Source organism: Impatiens glandulifera, chromosome 8, assembly GCF_907164915.1.
Source record: "Impatiens glandulifera chromosome 8, dImpGla2.1, whole genome shotgun sequence".
NCBI classification, from domain to species: domain Eukaryota; kingdom Viridiplantae; phylum Streptophyta; class Magnoliopsida; order Ericales; family Balsaminaceae; genus Impatiens; species Impatiens glandulifera.
Window position 1 is genome coordinate 2,417,424 of NC_061869.1, and position 24,939 is coordinate 2,442,362.

The 24,939-nt window shown below is 29.4% G+C and overlaps 3 protein-coding genes and 1 long non-coding RNA gene across 5 annotated transcripts; 1 reads left to right on the forward strand and 3 right to left on the reverse strand.

Moving 5' to 3' along the window:
* Positions 1 to 1,005: 1,005 nt before the first annotated feature.
* Positions 1,006 to 5,861, reverse strand: LOC124911202 (pre-rRNA 2'-O-ribose RNA methyltransferase). The gene is made up of 11 exons (XM_047451652.1): positions 5,337 to 5,861; positions 5,023 to 5,070; positions 4,777 to 4,932; positions 4,629 to 4,675; positions 4,361 to 4,517; positions 4,122 to 4,183; positions 3,614 to 3,806; positions 2,940 to 3,029; positions 2,549 to 2,688; positions 2,329 to 2,461; positions 1,006 to 2,247 (listed from the first exon to the last, which is right to left on the reverse strand). Exons 1-11 carry the CDS (start codon positions 5,808 to 5,810, stop codon positions 1,159 to 1,161), a joined length of 2,589 nt encoding a protein of 862 aa, XP_047307608.1. The 5' UTR covers positions 5,811 to 5,861; the 3' UTR covers positions 1,006 to 1,158.
* A 3,150-nt stretch (positions 5,862 to 9,011) lies between these two features.
* Positions 9,012 to 11,804, reverse strand: LOC124911349 (protein AUXIN SIGNALING F-BOX 3-like). Its single transcript, XM_047451818.1, has 5 exons — positions 11,665 to 11,804; positions 11,021 to 11,574; positions 10,457 to 10,949; positions 9,573 to 10,373; positions 9,012 to 9,475 (listed from the first exon to the last, which is right to left on the reverse strand). Exons 2-4 carry the CDS (start codon positions 11,539 to 11,541, stop codon positions 9,591 to 9,593), a joined length of 1,797 nt encoding a protein of 598 aa, XP_047307774.1. The 5' UTR covers positions 11,542 to 11,574; positions 11,665 to 11,804; the 3' UTR covers positions 9,012 to 9,475; positions 9,573 to 9,590.
* A 3,709-nt stretch (positions 11,805 to 15,513) lies between these two features.
* On the forward strand, positions 15,514 to 18,803 carry LOC124911535. Its single transcript, XR_007096619.1, has 2 exons — positions 15,514 to 15,834; positions 18,581 to 18,803. It is a non-coding gene; the product is annotated as an uncharacterized LOC124911535 (long non-coding RNA).
* Positions 18,804 to 19,148: 345 nt separating this feature from the next.
* On the reverse strand, positions 19,149 to 24,228 carry LOC124911534 (external alternative NAD(P)H-ubiquinone oxidoreductase B2, mitochondrial-like). 2 transcript variants are annotated; one of them, XM_047452035.1, is made up of 11 exons: positions 24,190 to 24,228; positions 23,991 to 24,096; positions 22,614 to 22,899; positions 22,293 to 22,490; positions 21,886 to 22,136; positions 21,588 to 21,804; positions 21,387 to 21,491; positions 20,719 to 20,991; positions 20,506 to 20,627; positions 20,021 to 20,140; positions 19,149 to 19,455 (listed from the first exon to the last, which is right to left on the reverse strand). In XM_047452035.1, exons 2-11 carry the CDS (start codon positions 24,077 to 24,079, stop codon positions 19,368 to 19,370), a joined length of 1,749 nt encoding a protein of 582 aa, XP_047307991.1. In that variant the 5' UTR covers positions 24,080 to 24,096; positions 24,190 to 24,228; the 3' UTR covers positions 19,149 to 19,367. The 2 variants fall into 2 exon arrangements, with proteins under 2 accessions (XP_047307991.1, XP_047307990.1); XM_047452034.1 differs by lacking the exon at positions 24,190 to 24,228 and having other exon boundaries at positions 23,991 to 24,142.
* Between the last annotated feature and the right edge of the window lie 711 nt (positions 24,229 to 24,939).

A 24,939-nucleotide genomic window follows, 5' to 3' on the forward strand; every position in this document is an offset into this window, starting at 1 on the left:
CACCAAAATTGTTGTTAAAGTAAGCAAATGTAAGAACCCTAAAATTCATGTAGAGTACCATAAATATAAAATATAAGAACTTTAAAGTCTTGAAAAAAAATCTATTTCTATCCTATTTGTACAGTATAAATAAAAATCCACAATAGGAATAAGCAAAGCTTATTATCTTCTTCAATTCAATCTCTTTGTATCGCAAAACGAGGGAAAGATAATAAGGCCTTATATAAAGCAATACATTGATTGGGGATCGGTTTTTTATTGTATTTTTTCGTTTGTAAATCTCTGTTATTTGTTTCTGCGAATGTTATTATTCAGTTTTTTAAGTTTTTTTTTTATTAATTATAGTTAAATTTTTCTAGTTTTTATTTTTAACCCTTCCACTCTTGAGATTTTTTAATAAAATGACATTAACCGTTTAAAAAAAAAAAAACACATTCAAATTTTTTTCAATTATATATTATCCTTTTCATAATAAACATATTAATATATATATATATATATATATATATATATAAATAAATATATATTAAAAGGTCCACCAATGAAATAGTATAAAATAAATTATTAAAATAAACTTAAAGTTAAAATTACATCAAATTGTTAAAACATTTATAAAATTAGCAAATTAAGAGTTTCCTTTAAAAATATATTTGTTATATATTTTTATTATTTTTATATATAATAAAATATAAAATTAATTTAAATAATAATTAAAAAATAATATAGAAATATAAATTCACTCTATCTATTTATATAAGATTAAATAAAATTGTAGCATCAAAATTAAATAGTTAATTTAACTATAATTATGATCTTTAAAATTTAGAATACAGGACTACGTTTAAAACTCTTCAAACAAATAAAATTTTAATGTTTCAATCAAAATATTACTTTATCAAAATAATAAGAATAAATATATATTTGAAAGGTAAATGTGTTTTCAAATAAAATTGCTGTTGCTCATGAGCATAAACTAACACATGGGAAGTTCAATTCTTAAAAATAAAGTAAAATTTGGATCAAGATTAAATAAGCAGTACAAATATTTAAGAATACAAAATTCACTTGCCAACTTTCGAAACAAAGCTGACAACACAATGAAAAGTATTTGAAAAAACCGCAAAAGTCACAGCAAAACAAAGACAAAATCGATGATCTCTATCGACTAGAAGTATATTTCTTGAAATCCTTACCAGCCTTCCTCGAGGAGGCGGAACCCCTAGCACCACTGCCTTTACCGGTGCCTTTACCGCCTTTCCCGGTCTGACCTTTCTTTCCGCCACCAGCCTTCTTCGGGTTACCTTTTCCACCTCTTCCTAACCTTCCCAATCCTTTAGTTCTAGCATCCTTCTTCATCCTAGGGTCAACAACCACTTTTCCCTTTCCACCCCTAACTGCAACTCCTTTCTTAGCCACAACATATTCCCTCTCGGGCTTCTTTGGAGTCGCCTTATTGTAAAGCTGTTCAATCATCTTCCTCTTAGACCTATCCGATATTTCAGACTGGTCTGAAATGGTGTTAGCCTTCTTACGAATCTTCTCAAGTTTCCTCTCGGCTACTCGCTTCTTCCTGGCTCTAGCCTCTGCAACCTTCTTAGCAGGCCGAGCGTTAATTTCTTTGAATTGGGCTTTCATTGCATTAATTTCTTCCTTCGTTACTGGCTTGTTAGGTCGGTTGTGTTTCTTTTCGTCCTCTACGAACCAGCTGGGCAAACGGGCATCATCGTTGAACATGTATTTGTTGTAAGAATCGTCTATTAAATTTTCGCGGTCTTTTTTGTGTAGCATTTTCTTTGCATAGGCTAATATCTCAGCTTTTTTGTCGTTGTCGTAATCGGATTCGTCTGAGGATGAATCGGAGTCACTCGAGTCCGAGGCTATTGCGGGAACTATCTCAAAATCGGGTTCTGGTTGCGTTTCTTTCTTGAATTTGTTATTCTTTTTCTTCATATCTTGAACTGGAAGCTTTTCTGTTGTTGGTTTCTTTTTTTCGTTCTTCTTGTTGCTAGTTGGTTTTGTAACTGGCTTGTCTACTTGCATTTCATCATCACTGTCATATTTAGCAAGCTTATCTTGTTCTTCCTCTTCTTCATCTTCTTCAAAGATGTCTTGACTGAACCATTTCTTCATTATCTCTTCCTGAGTTGGAGCTTCATCAGCAAACGGTACTACAAGTGGATTTAATTCAATGTTGTCTTGCTCCCTATCTGAATCGTCCGAGAGATTCATATCATCATTTTCATTTCCCTAACCCAAATCAACAAGAAATCTTGAGATTAGAGAAAAATAATTTTAAAGTCGAAAGTATTAATTTGTAAGGGAAATTACCTGGAGTTGCTCGTCCTTGGATGCTTCTTCCCCTTTGGCTCGTTTCCTTTGCTTTTGAAGTGCACTTCCTTCAATTCTAGTCACATAACTTTCATAAGCTTCATCAAGCATTTCTTCCAGTTTTTCATCATACCTGCAATAAAAACAGCTATAAATCTGGTACCAAGAAAAAACAAGACATTTTCTCGAGAAACTGAGTGTAATGAGATTGATAAATTACTGTTGGCGTTCTTCATCAGAGTCCATGTCACTTGACGATGAATCTTTAGGGTCTTCGCGAGTCTCTTCATCTTCTTCATAATTAGCAGTCCCAATATCACCATTCTCAGTATCATCAACAGCTTCCAAATCTTTCTTACCCTGTATTCCAAAATATAGGCCTCATTAGCTGGATCCACAAATTGCCTTTACAAACTTATTTCATATATGGTTAACACTATCAGCCACTTGCCTAGTTTAAAATGAAAATGCTAGCAATTATCCATTTTAACCAAGGCGTGTTTATAAAAAAGCTGCCATGCAATTCTGTTTTTATTCATTTATAGTTTAAAAGTCTCAAGGTTAAATCACAACAAAAGAGTAAAATTGAAAAAAAGAGTAAAGGAACCAACCTTAATGGAAGATAAAGCGAACAATTCAATATCCATACATCCATCCTCCACCGCATCCATTTGCATTCCTGTTGCCTTACGTGTCTTATCCTAGAAAATTAAGAGAAATAAAATTAAAACAAATACAAAAATTATATATATCGAAAAAGTAGAAAACTCTGGTTTGAAGGTTTCTTCACATTCTATTAGCTATTAATAGTACAATTTCACAATATTTCTAGAACATGGGCATAGTATTGGCTTCTTATAGAGATATCGGCAATAAAAATTGTGAATTCCAGATTTTGTACAATGGAAGATATGCAACTTACTAAAATGATATATCATTGACACTACTCAAAGATTTTGAATTCTGAAGCAATTTCTAGTTTTATGCAATCTAATTTAGAAGACCCTTTCCTCTGATAATTTCTTTGATATTGAGACATAACAGCTAGACCATGACTACTAAAAAATTGGACTTAACCATATTAATATATCAAACACAAGTAGGAAATATTCTAGGTCCATGCACAATCTCTAACAATTAACACTAGTATCCAAGCTTTGGGTTTTTAAAGCAGACATGATCATTGGGCACTGCAGGCAATATTTAAAGTTCAAAATGCAAGCAAAAGAAGAAAGACTCAACAATTAAACAGAAAAGGATTGGAAGATAGACAAGGGCTTCAAACCTTTTCACGTCGTTTTGTAATAACTTTCTTTGCTCTCTTTTTCTTACGATCCATAGCATAGGATAGTTCCTCCATCTCATTAAGCATCTTCTCTTCTTCATTCTCTTCCTTGTTCTCATTCTCCACAACAGCTGGCTCAGGAGTAGGCTTCTCAGTAAGTGCAGTGAGTGCTTTCTTAATACCCATTCGCCACCTATATAATAATGAGCAAAACAATATAAACAAATAAAAAATCTGCTGAGATCAAATTCTTGTGAGCCTCATAAGCTAAAAATAACTGGTGGAACTACTAGACTTAGAACCCAACTAAACCATCTGCCTCAGATATAATCTTTCATGTCAAATGTATTTCAGTAGGCAAATATTATTTTAAAAATACTAACTGAATTTTAAAAAGAAATAATCAAAATGGAAGAACCCATACACAAACAAGGAAAAGAGAAAACTACAAGGATGTAAGGAAGACATTATTAGTACAGTGTTGATTATAAGAACAGTTTCAGCTTACTTCAAAAGATACTTGAAATCTTGTTTTCCCAAAACACGAAGATCATCACATAGGGATTTCACCTGTAGAGATCAAGGGAGAAATAGACGAACGTTAATCAGAACTGGTTTAGTAAAGAAACAAAAGGTTATAAAAAGATGAGTCCCAACACCTTTAAACATAAAAAGAAATGTAGTAAAATAGTAATTGTATCTACATAAAAATTTTGCAACAGGAGATGAAGCCAGAGGAAGAATTACCTCTTCAGTGGTCAAGGCGTGATTCTTTATATCTAATGAAGCAGTATCTTTAAAGCTGATACATGTCACTGTGCCAAGCATATCAAGGGGATTGTCGGACCAAACAAAATCAGCAGCAGAACAAACCTTTGTAAAAATTGTCTCCCCATCTTCATACCTGAAAATGGAAGAACATTAAGACACATACATGTACTGAATAAACTTGACGCAATGATCCAAAACAAATGGACCATTATACATATATAATATCATTAGTTCATAGGTTTACCCATCACGGTGTCTCTTCTGTTTTGATGCTCTAAGTACATCTATCACCTAAGTAATCAAATTCACAAAAAAATCATATTCAGATCCACAAGCTTAGGTAAGGAAATTAATACATAAAACAAACAATTACACGATCACAAGTGGATTACCTTTGGGGGCTCTTTGCCACCTTCAAAAAGATGCCTTATATCAAGTAGGCGAGGATCTATCTTTGCTGGTGCCTTATATTTTAGTCCAATTAAGTATATCTCAGCAGACGCTGAACGACTGGCAGCTGGTTTATCAACCTCCACCTTTTCAAATAACTGGAAAGGAAAATAAATTGTTCAAGTATCTGAGAATCAACTATGACTATATCAGATTCCAATATATATATATATATATATAAGTATTACCTGTCTTAGACAGTAGAGAACAGCAGTGTAATCTTGAGACCTGAAGACCTGTAATAACATGCAACTATCAATACTATTCCAATTTCAGTCTAAAGCAACCATTCATGTTCATCAAATTCATAGTAATTCTCTTTCACCTTTCCAAAAACAAAGTAATATATACAGCCTCCATCTAATTCACTTTAAACAATGCATTGAAAAGTGTAAGCCAATTTAAGGGCTATCACATAAATCATAAAACTTGTGCCTTTTACAAGCATGGAGGGTACCCAAAACATAAAACATAAAACCCATATGAATTACGACAATCTTACCTTAGTCACAAACGTCCCTTTAGGTGATAAAAACTCAGTAGCAAGTCTAACAGAATCAATAACCAAAGCATTCTGACTCGTAGCCTCTTGAGCCCAAGCACCACCAACATTAGGTGAACCATCATGAAGCACTAAATCAACAGCTCGGCATCCATGTTCACCCATTAGTTTCTTAATAGTTGACCTACACTGAGGTTTCGTAATATCTTCTTCGGCAGCAACGGCTCCACGAATAGGGCGAATAGGAACAAGATCGAGACCCATGACGAGACTTCCAACAGGAACACGCTGAACAGCAACCTGCATCCAACCACCGGGAGCAGCGCAGAGATCGAGTACACCACGGGAAGAACGAAGGAAGTTGAATTTGGAATCGAGCTGGATAAGCTTCCATGCTGCACGAGATCTGTAACCTTGTTCTTTAGCTAGATGATAGTACTTATCCAAACGATGCTTACCCTTCACCTTTCCCATCTTCTTCTTCCTTTGTTAAATGCGGCTCCTTCAATTCGATGAATCGTTGAAGAACCGCCGACCTAGCTTAGCTTAGCTTATATATTAGATTATATACAGTTTCCTTGCTGCCCTTTTTTTCTATTACGGGCCTTCTTTTCTATGGGCCTCAGTCGCTGAAACCATGTCAAGCCCAAATTATGCATTCTGGATTTTGCATTATTAGTTAAAAATATAATTAAGTGTAATTAAATTAAAATTTATTAACTTTTTTAAATTTATATATATAAATTAACTTTTTCCCCTTATTTTTCTGTAATTTTCATAATATAGTAAAATTATATAATCTTAGGATCCTATATTTAAAATAGTAAAAATTTGACTATGTACAACTTCTCTTAGAAGCATAGTTTTGAAATCGGTCTGTCCCGGCCCGAGTCGTTCGGTAAACCCGGTGAACCGGTCGTCAAACCGAGTTGGGTTGATAAATTATCGAAAATACAATTAACCTAGTTAAATTCGGTTCAACCTAGTTAAATTCGGTTTATCCGTTGGTTATTTCAGAATTCGACAGTCCGGATTAACCCAACAGATTTATTCTGTTTATAAAAAAAACATTTATTTTATTTCTCACTTATCACTCTATCGTTCTTCTCTTCCCGATTTTGGTTTCCATTGAGTTTACTTATTTTTAATTTTATGTGAGTAGATTACACTGAAAATGACAAACTCTTTCATTTACTTCAAACTTGACCTCTTATCTGAACACCAAGATAAAGGGAACAATAATGATGTCCATATTGAAGGCAATAAGGTGACTATTGATGTTGGTGATGATTTTAGTGTGAATGGTGTAAACGTTTTGCGAATAATTAGTAATTAATATTTATTTTAATTGTATTAATCCATGACTTAAGATGAAGAAAACAATATTGGTGTCCATATTGAAGATAATGAAGTGATTGTCGATGTTGATGATGATTTTTGTTAATGGTGTGAACGTTTTGCGAATAATTAATAGTTAATGTTTATTTTAATTGTATTAATCCATAACTTAAGAGTTTGTGTTTATTTTAATTGTGTTATCTCTAGGGACGGATCTATGTATGGGATTCAGCTCACCCCGAAAAAAATGATTTTTTTTACGGTTAAAATGTGACACTATCTCCCTATTTTTTTTTAAAAAAATTCAATAAAATTTACTATTTTGTTTATTTAATTATTAAAAAAATGGTAAAACTTACTTTTATTTAGTCGTATTATTCAAAATTTTCTCGTTATTTGTTTAAGCACACTCTAAATTTTTTTAAGCTCACCCCACTGTCGAATCTTAGGTCCATCCCTAATAGATGCAATGAAGCAATGAAGAGACTTTAATTGCGAAATAATATTTTGAATTTTGATCTCTAACTATTATTATATAAACAGTTTGATGGATTTTTGCTATTTTTGTATTATTATATAAAATTCATAAATTGAACCAGACCCACCGGTTGAACTAGTAATAGCCCCTTCACTGTGTTGATGACTAGGTCCGGTTTTTAAAACTATACCTACAAGAATCATACAACATCAAATTTTAAAAATAAACTCAAAATCTTATACCTTGTTTGGTTTTGGTTATTTGAATAACAAAGATCTAAAAGTTATATTTTCACCCTCTCCTCTCCATCTCATTATTCAATTCATTAACTAATATACTAAAATATCATATATTTTATATTATTAATTTTTATTATATCATAATATATTAATACCCTTTAATTTTTTTTTATCTAAAAATATCATTACTTCTTCAAAATCATCTCTTATATTATTTTTCAAATTACTCAATTTTTTTTTCTTCAAAAACTCTTATACTAACCCGGCCTAATAATTTTATAATTTTTTTAAGAAAAATGATAGAGAGCAAGACAGCGACTGGGATAGCGATGCCTAAGTGGGTTTGACAGGTGGGTGGAATATTCTCTCTCCTATTATTAATTATTTTCTCTCTCCTATTATTAATTATTTTTTCTCTCTTCTTATTAATCGTGAGAATAAAAATATTAGATAAACATTTATTTATAAGTAATAAAACTAAAAAAATATTAATAAGTTAATAGAAAAAATAATAAAAAAAAGAAAAAGAAACCATAAAAAAATATTTGATAAATAAAGGAATTGAAAAGTCATAAAAATAAAATAAAAATAAAATAGATAAATTAATAATTCAACTAATCAGTGATATTAATTAGGGTTTAGAATTTAGTATTTAGGATTTAGGTTTTAGAGTTTAGAAGTTTTTTTAGAAAGGGGTTCAGAGTTTTGGGTTTAGGGTTTAGGGTTTAATAAAAAAGAAATTATTTAAGAAGAGATAAATTAATTAATAAGAAGAGAGAGAATATTCTACAAAAACGTGTTTTAATTATTATTATATTTTTATTTATTTATTAATTCCACCTGTCATCCTATGTAGGCATTGCGTTCCCAGTAGCTGTCTCACAGTCGCGCTCTCTATCATTCCTCTTTTTTTAAATATAATTATAATATTATTATGACCAAGTACATATAATTAGGTAAGACACTATCTTATATTAAGTATATGTTTGACAATTTATATTTAAAATATTACTACACTTATTAAATAAAATTAAATACATTCTTATTAAACAAAAACCATAAAAATAAAGTAATTAACATTTTAATGGTTTAAAATAAAATTTCATGACTGAATAAATGTATGAATAGTTAAATAATAACTAGCAAGGATGTCTTTCAATTGAATAAAAATAGTACCTAACAAATATAACATTCAAACAAATTATAAGCCAAACCTATTTTTTATATTCATATAAAAATCTTTTATCATATAAAAAAATATATATTCAAAAGTTAATATTCAATAAGATGACGAGTTATTGAAACCACACTTTAGAAAGAAGTTTAAAATTTTATAATCTGCTAAAAAAAGATTTGAATTTAATCTATAAATATTATTAAATTTGTTATATACCTAATTAAAATACATTTTAAAAAATTATTTCAACTAAATAAGATTTTTTTTTGTGCAAACCCTATTGCAGGTGTTTCCAAATTGGGGGCAATGTTTCTTATCTTTCCAAATTGGGAGTAGTATTTTCATGAGCTTGAAAAGTTTCAAACTAAACTAAAAATTAAAATTGGAGCAAAACTGAAGAAACAATAGAATAAAATAAAATAAAATAAAAGTAAAATGGCATCTATGGCCAATAAATTTAGCAACCTCAATTGATTATTGTCTTGTCCAATTGTTCAGCAATAATATCCACTAAAGAAGAGAAAAAAAAACACAACAATCAACATGACAAACAACCCAAATTCATTAATTGAGAAATTGACATCTCATTTCTATTTGCCATGTACTTTCTACATCACCTTTCTTCTATCATGATCATCAGCTTATGGACCATAACCATTCCATGATTTCAATCCCTTACCGACGATAAAGACAGTCTTAAACTCGGAATCATAATCCTCAACTAAATTTTCGATTCCAACTAAAAACATACCGAATGAAATGGGAAGTCATGACTTTCACCTGGTCTCGATAACAAACATGTTTACAAATAATATTAATAACAATCCTATGTTTCATCTATTGCTGCATATTATTACATGTCTTGGTTTAGCTTGATTATGGCAGGCTTGATCCCAATCACCTATACCTTTATTAGAAAACAGGGTCAGTTCAAAGTTTTCAATTTTACAGTTTCTATTCAAGATCCAGATTCATTATTATCATTTTAGACAATTATGTGATACCTTTAATTTCATCATGGTTCAAAGAGTGAGCACAAACGGTGGAGCATCTCTTCTTCGTCCAGCAACAGTTCGATAAACATAAACTTTATCAGCTTGACAGTCATCATCGCTCTCATTTCTTTTCAAATAATCTCCTTCATCTTCTTCTTTCATTACCTCAACATTCAACCTCGGCATCTCCTTAGCCAATAACTTGCACGCTTTCATCGTCACATTACAAGCCGACATCCAAAGTGATCTCATTGATTCATACTTATCCAATCCCGAAAGTAGAGCTGCATTCCCAAAAGGGCAGTCCCTTATCTCAAGCTTCCTCAACCTCGGGCAGCCTGAAAGCATACACTTCATTCCCCAATCACTTTTACCAGCAAAAGCTACTGATAAAGTCTCCAAGTTCTTAGCATACTTTCCTATGTATTCGAAAGTTCGGTCAGTGAGAAGGCCGGAGACTGAGAGTCTTTGGAGCTTTGTGCATGTTTTTACAACAGCACCAAATGCCTCGTCCATTGGTTCATTTGTGATGTAATCCGGCTGGTGTGGATTCATAATGCATAGACGAAAGTGGGTAAAGTTTGGGCAGTTTTGGACTATCGTCGTGACTGCTGCATTTGTCATTCTTTGACAGAAATAAAGAACATAGTGAAGTTTTGGGCAACCGCGAGAAACTGCAATGAAACCCAATTCAGTTACACCATGAAAATCCTGGTCGTAGGGTTCAGTTGGAAAAACACGAAGCTCCTCAAGCAATGGACAATGCGATCCAACGGCCTCTAGTCCAACATCTCCTACACTATCAAGTAGCTACACCACCCAAAAAACAAAAAAAACTGCATAAACATCTTGTTCAATCTGAATTATTTAAATTTAATCTACAAAGTTCTTACCCAAAGTCGCTGTAATTTAGGACAGTGAGCAAGAAACTTGTCTAGTTCAACACCACGAACTGCGGCGTAACTTAGATTCAAAAAAGTCAAGTTGCAGCAGGCATGATAAAGAACTTTGAGAAAGAGGGATGAAGCATCCCATAGACCTGAGAGTGTAAGTAAGTTCTTCGATTTTCCAAACGTGCTTTCGAGTTCTGGAAGCTGGTGAATGGCTGATTCTTGCCAGAAACTACCAGTTCCAAGATCTGTCAACTGTGGAGCCAGATCGAGCAGCCTCTTCAACTGATCTAGTGTCACATGACTATTAACCTTCAAAACCTTTAGTGATTTGCAACGACCAACAAGTTTTTCTAAATCAGAGAAGCAAACATCACTATGAAGGCTGGCAAAGTTCAACAGTTTTAATGATGAAAAGTTATCTGGAAAGCAGCTTAACCATGAACCCTTTAAATCTTCCATTCCATTCTCTTGTATGTCTAATTCAGTCAAGTTCCTGTTAAGAATCAATACTTGAGCTAAATCATCAAGATCAAGATCAATATAAACATATTTAAAGATTCTTACTTGCAATGTTGGGCAATGGATGCAAGACCTTCTGTACTGAACCCATCACAGCTAAATAGAGAAAGAGAATTGAAATTTGGAAAATTCATAGCCAGAAACTCCAAGCTTTCATCAGTCACAGTCATCCTCTTCAACCTAAGTTCCTCCAGAAAAGGATATGCAGAAGCAAAAATGACTAACCAAGGATGAATCTCAGCACCCCAATTCTTAGGGACTAAATTGAAGTCCGAAAATCTGGGTTTCCCTTTAATAGTCAAACTTCGGATCTTTGGAAACCTCCGGACAACTATTTCCGGCGAAACTGAGTAACAATTACCTATAAAAACATGGGTCCGACTCCATCTCTCAGCGTTGTACCAGTCCTTGCAGACGAGTGAAACAGAGCTCCGGTCCTTGTTAGACTTCACTAAAGAGAGAACTCGTTCCAGGACCTCATCAGGAAATGGAGAAGAAAGAGTTGAATCGGACGATTCCGATTCCAAAGACTTCATACAGTCTAATTTCTTTCTCTTTGGATCCATAATGGAATCAGATTTCAACTAATAACTTACAATCTATTCCATATAAACCAAATAAAAAAGTTAGTAACTAGAAATGCTAATCATTTTTGTTCAGTTTTAAGTACAAAATGAACTATTACTTACCGGTGACAGAGATCCGCCATGGATGGAGCTCGAAAGAATCAGGTTAGCATGAAGACGATGATCATGATATATCTACATACTAGAGTTTGGATATGGAGAAATTTCTTCTCTTTCTTTCTCTCTCTCTTCAAGTGTCCGAAGAGACAGAGGATAAGGGATGTCCTCGATCTTATAGATTTAATTAAGAAACAATAATTGTTTTTTTAGCATTATTATAGGGGTTAGTTTGATTCACCTTATAGCATTATTAAATTTATTTTAAAGGTACATCTATTCAACTTATTTTAATGACTAAAGTTAAATATGTTTGATTAAGTTAGTAGTTAGATGTTTAGTTTATTTATTTCTTATTTCTCAAATTTGTAATAATATTTAATAATTAATTAATGTTATATATATTTAAAATGAGAAATAATTGAGAGATAGAATTTGAGAATGAGTGAGGTAACACAATTTGATTAACCGAAAAAATAACAAAAATTTTGCAATATATCATTTTTCTAACAAGTGATATAGTGACACATTATTCTCTCTTATCACTCCAAAATTATAAATCATCAATAATATATAACTTATTACATAATTATATATTTATAAACTTAATATTTTTTAATTAAAATAATTAAAAAAAAATATTAACTTAATTTAAATATTAATAAATTATTTAAATTAAATAATAAATTATATGAACATATTAGTTTTTATTAATATATATTTTTAAAATTTTAATTAAAATAAAAAGTTTAAATAAGTAAATAAAAGAAAATTTTATCAACAAAATACCTAACAGATAAAGTCATACTTATTTTAAAAACAAAATATTTTATTATTTTAAACAAAACTTAAATCTACAAATTTTGTTTAAAAATATAAGACATGTTATTTGAATTTTTATTTGGTTTAATTATTAGAATAAATTTTATTTAAATTTAATACAAATAAATTATTATTTTAATTAATAAATTAAAATAATTGATAGTTAAAATTAAAATAAAATAATAAAAATATAACTTTAAAAATATATAAATAGAAACTTCAAAAACCCAATATATATATATATATATATATATATATATATATATATATATATATATATATATATATTTCATTTATTATTATAATAATTTGATATAAATAATTATTTTAATAAATATATATAATTAATGATTAAATAAATTATATAAAAAGTTAAAAAGTAAAATGAGAAATAATATTGAAATTATAAATTTAAATAGTAGGAGGAGTAGATAAAAAAACTTGAATTTTAAATGTAAAATATATATGATTATTATTTTGTGATGTAATTTTAATTTATTAATTGAATTAAATTAAGCTTGGTTAATGTTTACTGTATGACTTTTTATTCTTTTTCTAAAATTACATACTTTCTATTTTAAATTAATAAATTATTTAATTTTATAGATATAATATATATATATAATTAAAATTAAACATATTTAATAATATAAAAATTAAATATATTACATTAATATTAAAATAAAATATATCACATTAAAAAATAATAATTAAAAATTTTATTACTTACATCTTAATCATTATTTTAAAATATATTTATATACAATAATAATGGTTATATAAGTGAACACAACTCAACACAGTTCAAACACGCTTATAATACTAATTATGCATATAATTTAACTTAAATTCAAGCCACAAAATGAGACAACCATAATATATAATTATATAATAAAATTTAAAACAAAAAATGTGATGTTATAATAACTAAATATTCCTTACCCAAATTTAAAATAAAATATGAATAAATTATTTATTTTATTTGACTAAATTATTAAGTGTTATTTCATTATTTTTACCATATATATATATATATATTTTATTTTAATAGTAACTTATTAAAGTTAATTTATATTTAATTTTAATTATTTATTGAGTATCTTTAATTTTAATTATTTATTTACATATTATATTTATAAAATTACATCATTTATAAAGTTTAAAAAGAGGATGTATAATAGTAGATGAATCTGAATGATGTGCGTTAATAGTAGAGTGTATTTGAATATTAGATATAAATAAAATAGATCAAGAATTGAAAATACATATGAAATATTTAGGTTGTTGTTAATATTAAGTATTTGTTTAATTTTTATTTTAAATTTTAAAATATTATTTGATTTTATTTATATTTAGATTATTTGTTCAAACTACTTTAACAACTTATTACTCAATTACATAAGTCAGAATTATTTATAAAATTTAAATATTTAATTAAAATTAATCTTCTTATTCAAACTATTACAAATGGGGAGAAAATATTTTAATAAATTAAATAAATAATTTATTTTATATTAAAAGTGTTAAATATTTTTTATTTTAATAAAAAAAAATATTTTAAATTTCTAATTTGTTTGATTTTAAATAATTATAAATTAGAAAACCTCTTAATATATATAATTTTTTTATAATTTTTTTCATAATAATTATTTACTGAAATGGTATTAAGTATAAAAGAAGACTTTTAATATATATATATATATATATATATATATTTATTTATTTATTTATTGGTACTTTAATTTTATATAATGATTTATAATAAAATAACAAATTTTAATTTAATCTTATATAATTCAAGGAAAGAATAGTTAACTACTACACATAAAAATAACACAGTAATTAAAAATCACCGTGTTCAGTAATTAATATCATTAGAGATGAAACTGACAAAATGTCAGGGACAACTAACCTCCACAGTGGTGTGATTTGAGCTTGCCTCTCATGTTCTGCCACGTGTTCAATTTCACATGGAACCCAACTGCATCCTTAGTGGGGTGCTTTGCGCACCATGTGCACTTTAGAAACCCAAAAATATTCATAAAAATACATACAAATTTATAAATATTTTAACTAATTAAAATTTAAAACACTACCAATTAATTATATAGGATAATGTTATGTAATTTATTAAGAGTTTGTTTAGATATATTAGCTATGAAAAATATGGATGTATGATTTATATATATATATATATATTATATTTTTAATTTTATTTTATAATAATTTATAATAAATTATTTATTTATTTTATTAAATAAATAAATTTATAATATATTTTTATTTTTTAATATAAACAAAGATTTTTAATTAAAAAATATTTTAATTTAAACTTAATAATTAATTTATCCATTTTTTAAATTTAAATTGTGATTAGTTACTATTGGAATGAAAAAATAAGTTTTTTTTATAATATATTAAAATATTGTATAATATTAAATATTAAAATAATTTGTAAATATATGATTTAATATCTTTAATTGAAAACTCAAAAGTAAATATCTAACTAATAATTGGGAAATAAAATAATTTTATAAATGTATAACTAACTAAGTTTATTTACAATAGTAATTATGTTCATTTAGTTTGATTGTTTAAGGAAGTGATTTTTTTGGGTTTTGTTTAAATTTAAAAAAAAATATGATTAAAAGTAAAAATAAATATTTTTATTTATTTTTGATCAAATTACTTCTTATATCTCTAAATTTTTATTTAATAATTAATTTATATTAAAAGAAAAATAAATAATTTTAATATTTTAAAAGATAAATTAAATAATTAAACTATAATTACTAGTCTAAATAAACTTAGAACTCGTTTGATAAAAAAGTTTTTGGGATAAAACTCAATTTTTATCTTAAAACTCATAATCTTATTAACCATCAAATCAAATAATTTTATTATTTAAATAACTAAATTATCCTCTTTTTATTATTCTTTCACCTACATCTCATAAATTAGAATTTTTTCCAAACAAGGGTAAAACCACCTAGGGCAACTTGTTACTATGAACAGTTCCATAGCCACAGCAGTTAACGGAAAATCCAATAGACATGATTAGACGGATGAGAAAGGGAAATTTCTTCTCTTTTTTTCTTCATCATCATCGAATCTAAATCTGATCTGTTTGAAAGGAGGTGCATTCCGATCTCTTCTCCGATTTGACGGATTGTATTCGGTAAGAAGATTCTTCAGATGCTTCATATAATATAAGAAGAAGAATCTCATATGGCGTTTCGATTTCCTTATGCTTTTCATGTAAAGTAGATTCTATCCGTTTCCGCCTCGCTCATTCAGCAAATCCAATAGCAAAACAAATCGGATATGAAGAACTTGACCGATTATGCCATTGAGGTAATTAAGATTCTCGCCTTTTTCATAATTTGTTACATTCATTCATTCATTCATTCATGGCTGAAATAGAGATTTCCGATCATACATTCGATGGAATCTTATCGGAACCCTAGGTGTGTGTATGTATGTGAGAGAGAAAAAGGGAGTACTAATTAATTAACTAACTAACTATAGCATCTAATTTGGCAACAGCTAATCATCATTAAATTAAAGATTAGATACCATTATTAATCATTACTTATATCTACTAATTAATAATATATTATTTTAATTAAAATGCCTCAATAAGTGAATACAGCTGGCACTTATTTGTCTCAGATTGATGCACACGTGGCGGCAGACCCACTTTTCTGTGCCCCAATTGAGTTGAATCATTTTTTTTATAAAATGTTTGGGAGAAAGGGATCTCAATTGTTCTTCCAAATTTTAATATTTGACTCTAAATTTATTATATAGTTTAAATTCAAAACTTGTTAGTAAGTGTTTTCTAAATTAGAATCATTCTATACTTTTATTTAAAATTTGTTTATGTGACCAGAAACGAAGGCATTATTTTATTTGGGATAATTTATCCCAAAATTCAAATATTATATTAATAATCTAATTAATATTTTTATCTATTTAAATATTAAAATTACATTATAATTTTATTATTTCTAAACTATTATTCTCTCACTTAAATCAGTATAAATTAGTTTTTAAATTTTAAAAATTAATTTTTCATACTTTTTATTAATCAAAAATTTTGAAAAAAAACTCAAATAAAACCCAAAAAAAACTTTTCCTCAAACAAGTCTTTTTAGTGTAACCCTTTATCTTATTTTTTATGTTTTTAAAACATTAAATATTTAGATTGTTTATTTATAGAAGGCCTAATTTTTATATAAAATGATCCAGGTCGATATAATTATTCTAAAAAATGACTTTGATTTCTTGCCTTGTCTAAACTCATATTCTATTTCATTGGATAAATAAAATTATAATCCCTAGAGAATTGAATCGAAACACATTTATTTTTGTCAAAAAGTACACAAAAGCTGTGTAGTGGATGAAGTACAATATTTGCCAAATTTGTCAAACCATATATAGGCAGCCGTTCTATTTGAAACTCACACAATTATTTAAAACATTGTTAATAAAAATTGAAATCAAGACTTTTGAATTTTTAAATAAGATTTTTGTAATTCATCTTCCAATCTAATAATAAAACTAGGGGTTTGTTTGAGGAAAGAGTTTTTTGAATTTTACCTTGATTTTATCTTAAAAATTAAGAAAAAACTAATTTTTAAAATTTGAAAATTAATTTACCCTTTGACTTTAGAGAATATGTTGTGAGTGAAATAATGATGGTTTAGAGATGATAAAATTAGAGAACAATTTTGATATTTAAATGATAAAATTATTTGATTTAATGGTTGATAAGATGTTTGGATTTTGGGATAAAAACTGAGTTTTATTTCCAAAACTCTTTCATCAAACGAGCTCTATGAGAATGATCATCTTTGTAATGATTAGTCATCAATTAACATGATAATCTAGTTTGTATTATTCAGTCGGAGGAGGTTGAGAGAAAATTGCGTTTAAACGTAAAATGTGTTTGATTATTATTATAATAGATTATTACTCAAAATTACTATAACAAATTATTATGTAAACATTAAACGCTGAAATTCTTCATGATCTTACATTCGAGTAATAATATTTATATCTTGAATCCTCGTGCTCAGAATAGATAACTTCTTTATAGTTTCATTAAGAGATTTTACATTGTCCTTTTCTTGCTCCCAAGTTTATCTCATTATTTTATACCTAATTTGTTTAAACTTTTAGGGTCATGCATATCTAACGTTTGCGTAATAATCTACTACGTATATAAACATATTTTTGCATTTAAATACAATTTTCACTCTATTTCCTGAATCATAATAATCTACTACGTATATAAACATATTTTTGCATTTAAATACAATTTTCACTCTATTTCCTGAATCATATCAAACTTATATGAGAATAAGCTCAATCAAATTTATCCTTTTTATTTAAAATAGAAATTTGACTGGAATAATATATACTTTTTTTTTTTGTGTGACATCACACTTTTATTCAACGTATCTAATAGAGAGAGATAGAGAATGATAATATAAAAAAAGAAGAAAAGATTGGGGCCATTGGCAGCTAGCAAGCATCAGCATATTTGCATGGAATATAAAAATGGTAACTAGCTAGCTTTTGTAGTCATTTCGAGGAGGAGACGCATATGGCTGGCTACTTCATGTGAAATTGGGTCCCCAGCCATTGAATGCATGAATGAATGATCATCATCATCATGTGGTGTTATTCACATGATGATGATGATGAGTTCCATGTCAGGTTCATGAGGTTAATTTATAACTAATTGTCACCAGGTCCTTTTTTTTTAAACATACAATTTTATTTTATTTGAACTTTTACCGGACAGAGCTTTTTTTTTTTTTATCTCAAAATCCCTAAACTACCGCCTGAACTAAACAGAAGTAATTGTTGCAAACATTTTCTGACTAAAAGATGACAGTAGAGGCTGTCGGTGTCTTTGGTTTTTGTGTTAATTAGCCAAATGGGGGTACTGATCTTAATTATAATTGTGGAGACTAAATATCTTATTGGTAGATGTAGATCAGTCTCACCACAGACCATGTATAGAGAAAGGTATGTAGGGCCAACTAATATTTATTATAATTTGTAACATTTCTGCATGTTGTTTCATTAGAAGAAGAATATCTCATGCTAATCGAACTGGATAGACACCAGTAAAAAGAAGATGAAGAAGAGATGGAGTTCTGCTCCCCACTACCACCTGTTTGTTTATTTAATTCTGATTCACTCACACAGGTTATAGACCAAGTATTTTGATTTATGATTAGATCACATACCAATCTCCTTGTCGACTCCATTAATTAATTAATTAATTAAATAACATCTTCTTCCAACAACCATCTTTTCTTATCCCTATTGGGGCAGGTTAGGAGTTAGAGTAGGGGGGCCGACACGTGGCAAACTAATTGTAATTCTCTAGTCAAAAAAGTTTTTTACTACTACTCTTTGATGGGAACTCTGGTCGTATTTTCTTTTAATTGGATACACACGACTCTACCTATATACCTATCTATCTAGCTAGCTAGGTTTTTGAATTATAATCATGAAAACAATAATGCATTGATCAAAATCTGAACTTGAATGGGCATTATATTTTATTATTATTTAACTCTTCAATGAATCTGTTTTGTAATAATTAATTATACTCCCCTTCTTCATCATGATCACAAGACCAAATTGGGGACAAGAAGTTGAAATGCTTTGATTATACATATATATGATACACTCATCACCACCACAAACAAATGTGGTAAACAAAAAGCTCTTCCAAAATTTGTGAGACAGCAGCTATTATATAATATATATATATCTCACTTTGAATTATTATGGTCTAGAAAACATGTACCTGCAAACACGCCAATAATTGTTGCCATTCATTCAATCACCCTTTTTTATTTTATTTATATTCCACTTGAATCCCTTCCAAATATGTAGCGTCTCGTCCAGTCCGTGATCACCAATGCTCTTGTACGCCAGCTCACTTGTTTGCTATAACAATTCCCACATTCATTCAAAAACAAATTAGGACCACTTCATTTCAACAATCATTTATTTTTATTCATAAATATATCAAACTCTTTTTCTCCGCGGTCATTTTGGGCTCTCATTATTGGCATTTCAATTTTCCAAAAATGAAAACCATCAAAATCTTATATGATAGTTCTGACACTAAGAAAAACCTAAAACGTCTTGGAAGAAGATTATCGTGAATGGTTTGTTAGTAAAAGAAAGACTCTAATTAGATAGAATCAAAGGATTAGAGTGGGTGGGAACGTGCCTCTGGTTTGGGAGGTTGGTCAATGAAATAAACTGAAACATCTCTATTTTCAGTTATTAGTCTTTTTGGTTCATTATGGTTTTAATTTGTTTATGTTTTGTTATGCTTTTATAATATGGTCCGAGGCATGGGAACTGCCTTTTGTGCTCTCTCAATTGTTTTCGTGAATAATAATTGATAGAGATTAGTGATAAACACAAATTTCAGTGGCAGAATCAGAATCATACGCTTAAAAAAGAAAACAAAAAGCGCAATAAGGAAAAGGAAAATACGTACCTTGCATACACAGAATACCAAAGCCACTGAGAGCTGCGGCCAATTGACACCCAATCTCCTGGAAGTTGGGCAGCCGTTTGTTCTCCTCCCAAAGGAGCAAATTGTCCAAGGTGCTTGTACCTTAATTATTATTATTATTATTTAGAAAATCACATTCATGTTTGAAAATTGTAAGAGTAAAAATGCATTTACTATAAAAAGTGTGATTGCCTTTTCTTTTAGATTAAACTTTAAAAAGAAGCAGCAATTACTTGGATCAGAAAGTTTGGATGAATTGCTCAAATGTAGATTTATTTAAATAGTTTTTATGGCAGTGACAAAACCCCATACCAAAAAGGAATTTTGTTTCCCTTATCAAATATTCTAACAAAACTATTATTATCTATATCTTTCTCAAAGAAACCAATCCAAAAGGTGCATACTTTTTTTTATTTTCTTTTCTGTTTTTGATGGAAAACTGAGGATTTTATTTAAAAGCTTTATACCTGAAAGCATGAAACCGATGACGACCTTCTCCCCTAAAGCGGAGGGGTCCTTCCGGATTTCTCTCACACTCCTCCATGCGATTAAAACAATCAGCAAGGTAAGATCCTTGCTGAGCAGCAACCTACATATGATATATTAAGCAAGAAACAATAATTAAACATATATGACATATAAGAAGAAAAAAAAGAAGTATTGTTGATAATTAGCAAAACCTGAGCTGTGGCTGGAAGATTTTTCATCTGGGAGTCAACCTGGGATAGAGCTTTCTTAAATTCTTCAATACTCAGTTCAATGGACTCTTTTTCTACATCCCCTTTTGATTCCTTCATTAGCTCAACTATGTCTTTCATCTTTTTATTCTTCAAGTAAAGCTCCACTTGGGGATATCTTTCACAGATGTCATCAATCACTTCCTTGAACTCTTTAACTGTAAGTGTTCCAGATTTGTCCTTGTCTGCTTTGCTGAATATTGCAGCAATATCTTCCTAAAGATTGAATTATAACCAAAAAGAAAGAAGAAGATCAAAACAAGCTAAAATTTGAGCCTAATGCTTCACTGTAAATAGAAATTTTATACTAAAATGCAGAAGGAAATAAATGCTTTGGTTTTAGACATTACATATAGGATTCCTTACTAGAACTGGTTTGATGTGGGTTATTTGATATGTTTTCAAATAACCCACTATGGAATCAGCCATTACCACTTCAATTACACCATTCAAATTATCAAAATACTCTTTATAAAGTTAAAATTTATAACTGTTGTTTACCATGATAAAAACCCTGTTATTTGTATAGGATGATGAAACAGGGTTCTTTGGAAATAACTGGTTGGTTATTCAAATAACTCCAAATCAAATAAGGGTAGATGAAATTATACCATGACTTTTCTTTGATTAATTGTGGCACAATCTCCAACAGCATATATATTGTCGTGACCCTCAACACGTAGCCATTCATCTGTTGCTAGGGCACGTCTGTTTGTCTGTGTTTTAAGAAAAAAAATCCAGTAATAAGCAAAATCAAGAACTTTTGGACATACCAAAATCATAATCAAGGTTAATGTCAGAAAAAAAAATACCTGACCAATTTGCTTCATGAAATCCATTATGAGAGGACGAGTTCCAATACCAGTTGACCACACGGCCATTCCATATGGTATTGAAGAAATTTCTCCATTCCTTTCTTTTGTAGAAATTTCTTTGTCAGACACCTTAACAACCATTGACCCTGTTTTTAGATCTATACCATCTCTGTGGAACTTCTCTTCTGCAAAAGCTGTGATTCTCTTATCAAACCTGTCAAAACAACACATGGTAGAATAAGAAAGAAATAATAACATGAAAGATTTCGAAAAATTCATTGAAATAGTATCTTACATGTTAAGAATATGATCTGCTGCCTCCAGAAGTGTTATTTTCACAACATCCATGACCTTAGGGTACAACTTGACTAAGTCTTCAGTTACAAAATCATGGAGCTCTGCTGCAAACTCTACACCAGTCGGTCCACCACCAACCACCACGAAATGAAGAATTCTCTTCCTCTCTTCATCACTCAGATTAGGTAAGCTAGCCTTTTCAAAGTTTTCAATAACAGTCTCTCGGATCCTCTGAGCATCTTCCACTTCCTAATAAATGTTTTGCATTTATGAATTCATCTCTTTTAGGAATGTGATTCAAGATTTTAATATGCTTACATGAATTGACACAATTGTGTTATCTGATAAAAACAAATGGAAAAGAGAACTGGCAGAAAGTTAATAAGAATTATCCACAAGAGTCACCTTCAAGAAATGGCAATGTTCCTCTACACCAGGTGTATTGAATGTATTAACACGTGCTCCCACAGATATCACAAGGACATCATAGTCCACACTGAACTCTTCCTTATTGTTTCCCAGGTTAGATCGGCAGTAAACCTTCTTATTTTTTGCATCAATGCCAATACATTCAGCTTCTGAGAAAAGGACATTCAAATTTTTCTGCAAGAAGAAAAATGAGAGAGGATTTCAAATTCACTAAATGATATTACCCCAAGAATATCAAACATACTTTAATATGTTTTTTGAAAAATGAAATTTTCATTCAAACCATCATATTATTACCTTTCTAACAATCCTTCGAATTGGTTCGACAACACTCCGAGCTTCCACTGTGCCACATGTAACACTAGGCAACAAAGGGGTGAATGCGAAATAATTTCTAGGTGAAATCACCTGGACATCATAGGATGGATTCTTCAAATTTTTCAAAAAACTAGTTCCAGCCCAACCAGTTCCAAGTACCACAACCTTCTTTCTCTTGCCATCACCCTCTGACCCATTGATGAGATCTACTCTAGGTGATTGTGACTCTGAATTTGCTTCCGCATAAGCAGCAATGCCTCCACCACTGTTGAAAATCAGATTCAACTTTTTTTTTAAAAAGCCAAAAGGATTCAGAACAGTTGTACAAGTTATATGATTGAAAAGAGAATTATATCTGAAACGTTATCCCATTAGAATGCTAGCAATTATTCAATTTAATAACAGCGCGGTTGAGTAAACAAATATACGACCCTATAGTAAAGGCTTAGTTAGACTGATCACTTTGATAGTAGGCATATTAATTCGCAAAAGCTTCTTATGTTCAAAACATGAAAACTTAAAGTGGAAATCAGAGGAAAATTGCATAGGATCCATCCTGTTCATACTTTAATTGGTGATTGTTAGAAAAATGAGAATTCATCAAATGAAGAACTTGTATAATTATGAACATCTAAAAATGTGTCATGCATTCTTGAATGTTGTTCTTTATATCATCTTCTAAACCAAACAAACCTAATTGTAACATATTTGACATTTTATACTCTTAGAATATAAGATATTATATATGTAAGATGATAATATCAAAATATTATATTAGTTTCTTTATAAGTTTAATGTAATGTCTATCTAATATATCTAATCTGTAACTCTAAGATATATCATTCAATACAATCTCCTCTTTATTCTAAAATATAGAAAGGAGAATGATAATATTCAACCAGTTCAACAATTTCCAGCATCTAATCAGAACATATATTTTCGGTCATAGTAACACTTCTCCTCCTCAATCAACAAATACTAAATACAAAAGGCCATAGCATAAGTATAGACATTCTTTTTGCAATTGACCAAATAAGCAAAAGAGTCCATAGATCTACAACTAGATACGACAAGCCAATAACATATTTACAACTCCTAGCGATTAACTTCATTGAATTACAGTAAATGCAACTCAATAATCAATATTTTTCACTGTTATAAACCGGATCAATAATTGCTCAAATATTGTGTTTCAACAGTATCATTACATGTTTTCCAATGAAACAGAACAACGAAGAACAAATATTCCAAAATTTACTATAACATTGTTCACAATCACGATTCCACCACGTAGATTTCGTACAACTCTAATATACGAACTCAGTGATAGAATTCCAAAAGAACAGATGAGTTTACCTGACGGTGAGGACGACAAGCAGCTTGGAGAGTGAAGAATTCTCATGAAATGCTCGAGAAAATCTCTCGTAGAACGTAAAACTACGCATCGTGTCTCAACTTAGATCTGTCCAGAAATTTTGGAGATTAACGAAGTTCTACAGCTAGCATACAAAACTAGTACATGATATTTAAGAGAGAGAAAGAGACGTGTACTTACAGTATATGTCCTCTTTCGCCGTCGGTTGGCAAATGTGAAAAGACTAGAGGAGAGAGAGAGGAAGGAGACGTATGACTTTATTATTGAGAAGAGTCAGAAGAGATCTAACTGTATTTTCAGGAATAAGAAATTATTTTTGGCGCTAAAGAAACGTGGAAGATGGCGTAAGAAGAACGTGATCATCCAACTGTCTTTCAAAAGAATCTTCTGTCCAGCTTAGCAATTTACCCGACTTGGCGTCCAAGAAACACGCGCAAACCGTCTCTTTATTTCTTCCGCCATCCAGCTGTCCCATCACGTCATATTTATAATTTATAATTTTTATTTGTAATTATATATATTTTTATTACTATGAAGCTTTATTTAATAGATTAATTTCGAAAATTCGGAAATTTTAAGTAACATTGTTTATTTTTAGTTTTTTTTATTTTTATTTTTTCTTTATGTCTTAATTTGATAAAAAAGAGAAGTGAGAATTTTTTTTTTATATTTTTAGTTTTTCTTAAAAAAAATGTTATTAAATTTGTTAATATATATAATTAAAAAAAATAAAATTGATAATGATATTTTTAATTTATATTTTTTGGTCCCAACTGGGAGAGGTGGTTTCTAAGGTCTATAACTTTGTTCGGATTGAGATTTAAAAAAAAAATTAGAAAGGGAAAAAATAATGATTAGTGATGATTTTGAAGAGGTGATTATTTTTGGTAAAAAGACTTAAAATATTAATATATATGAATAAAATAAAAA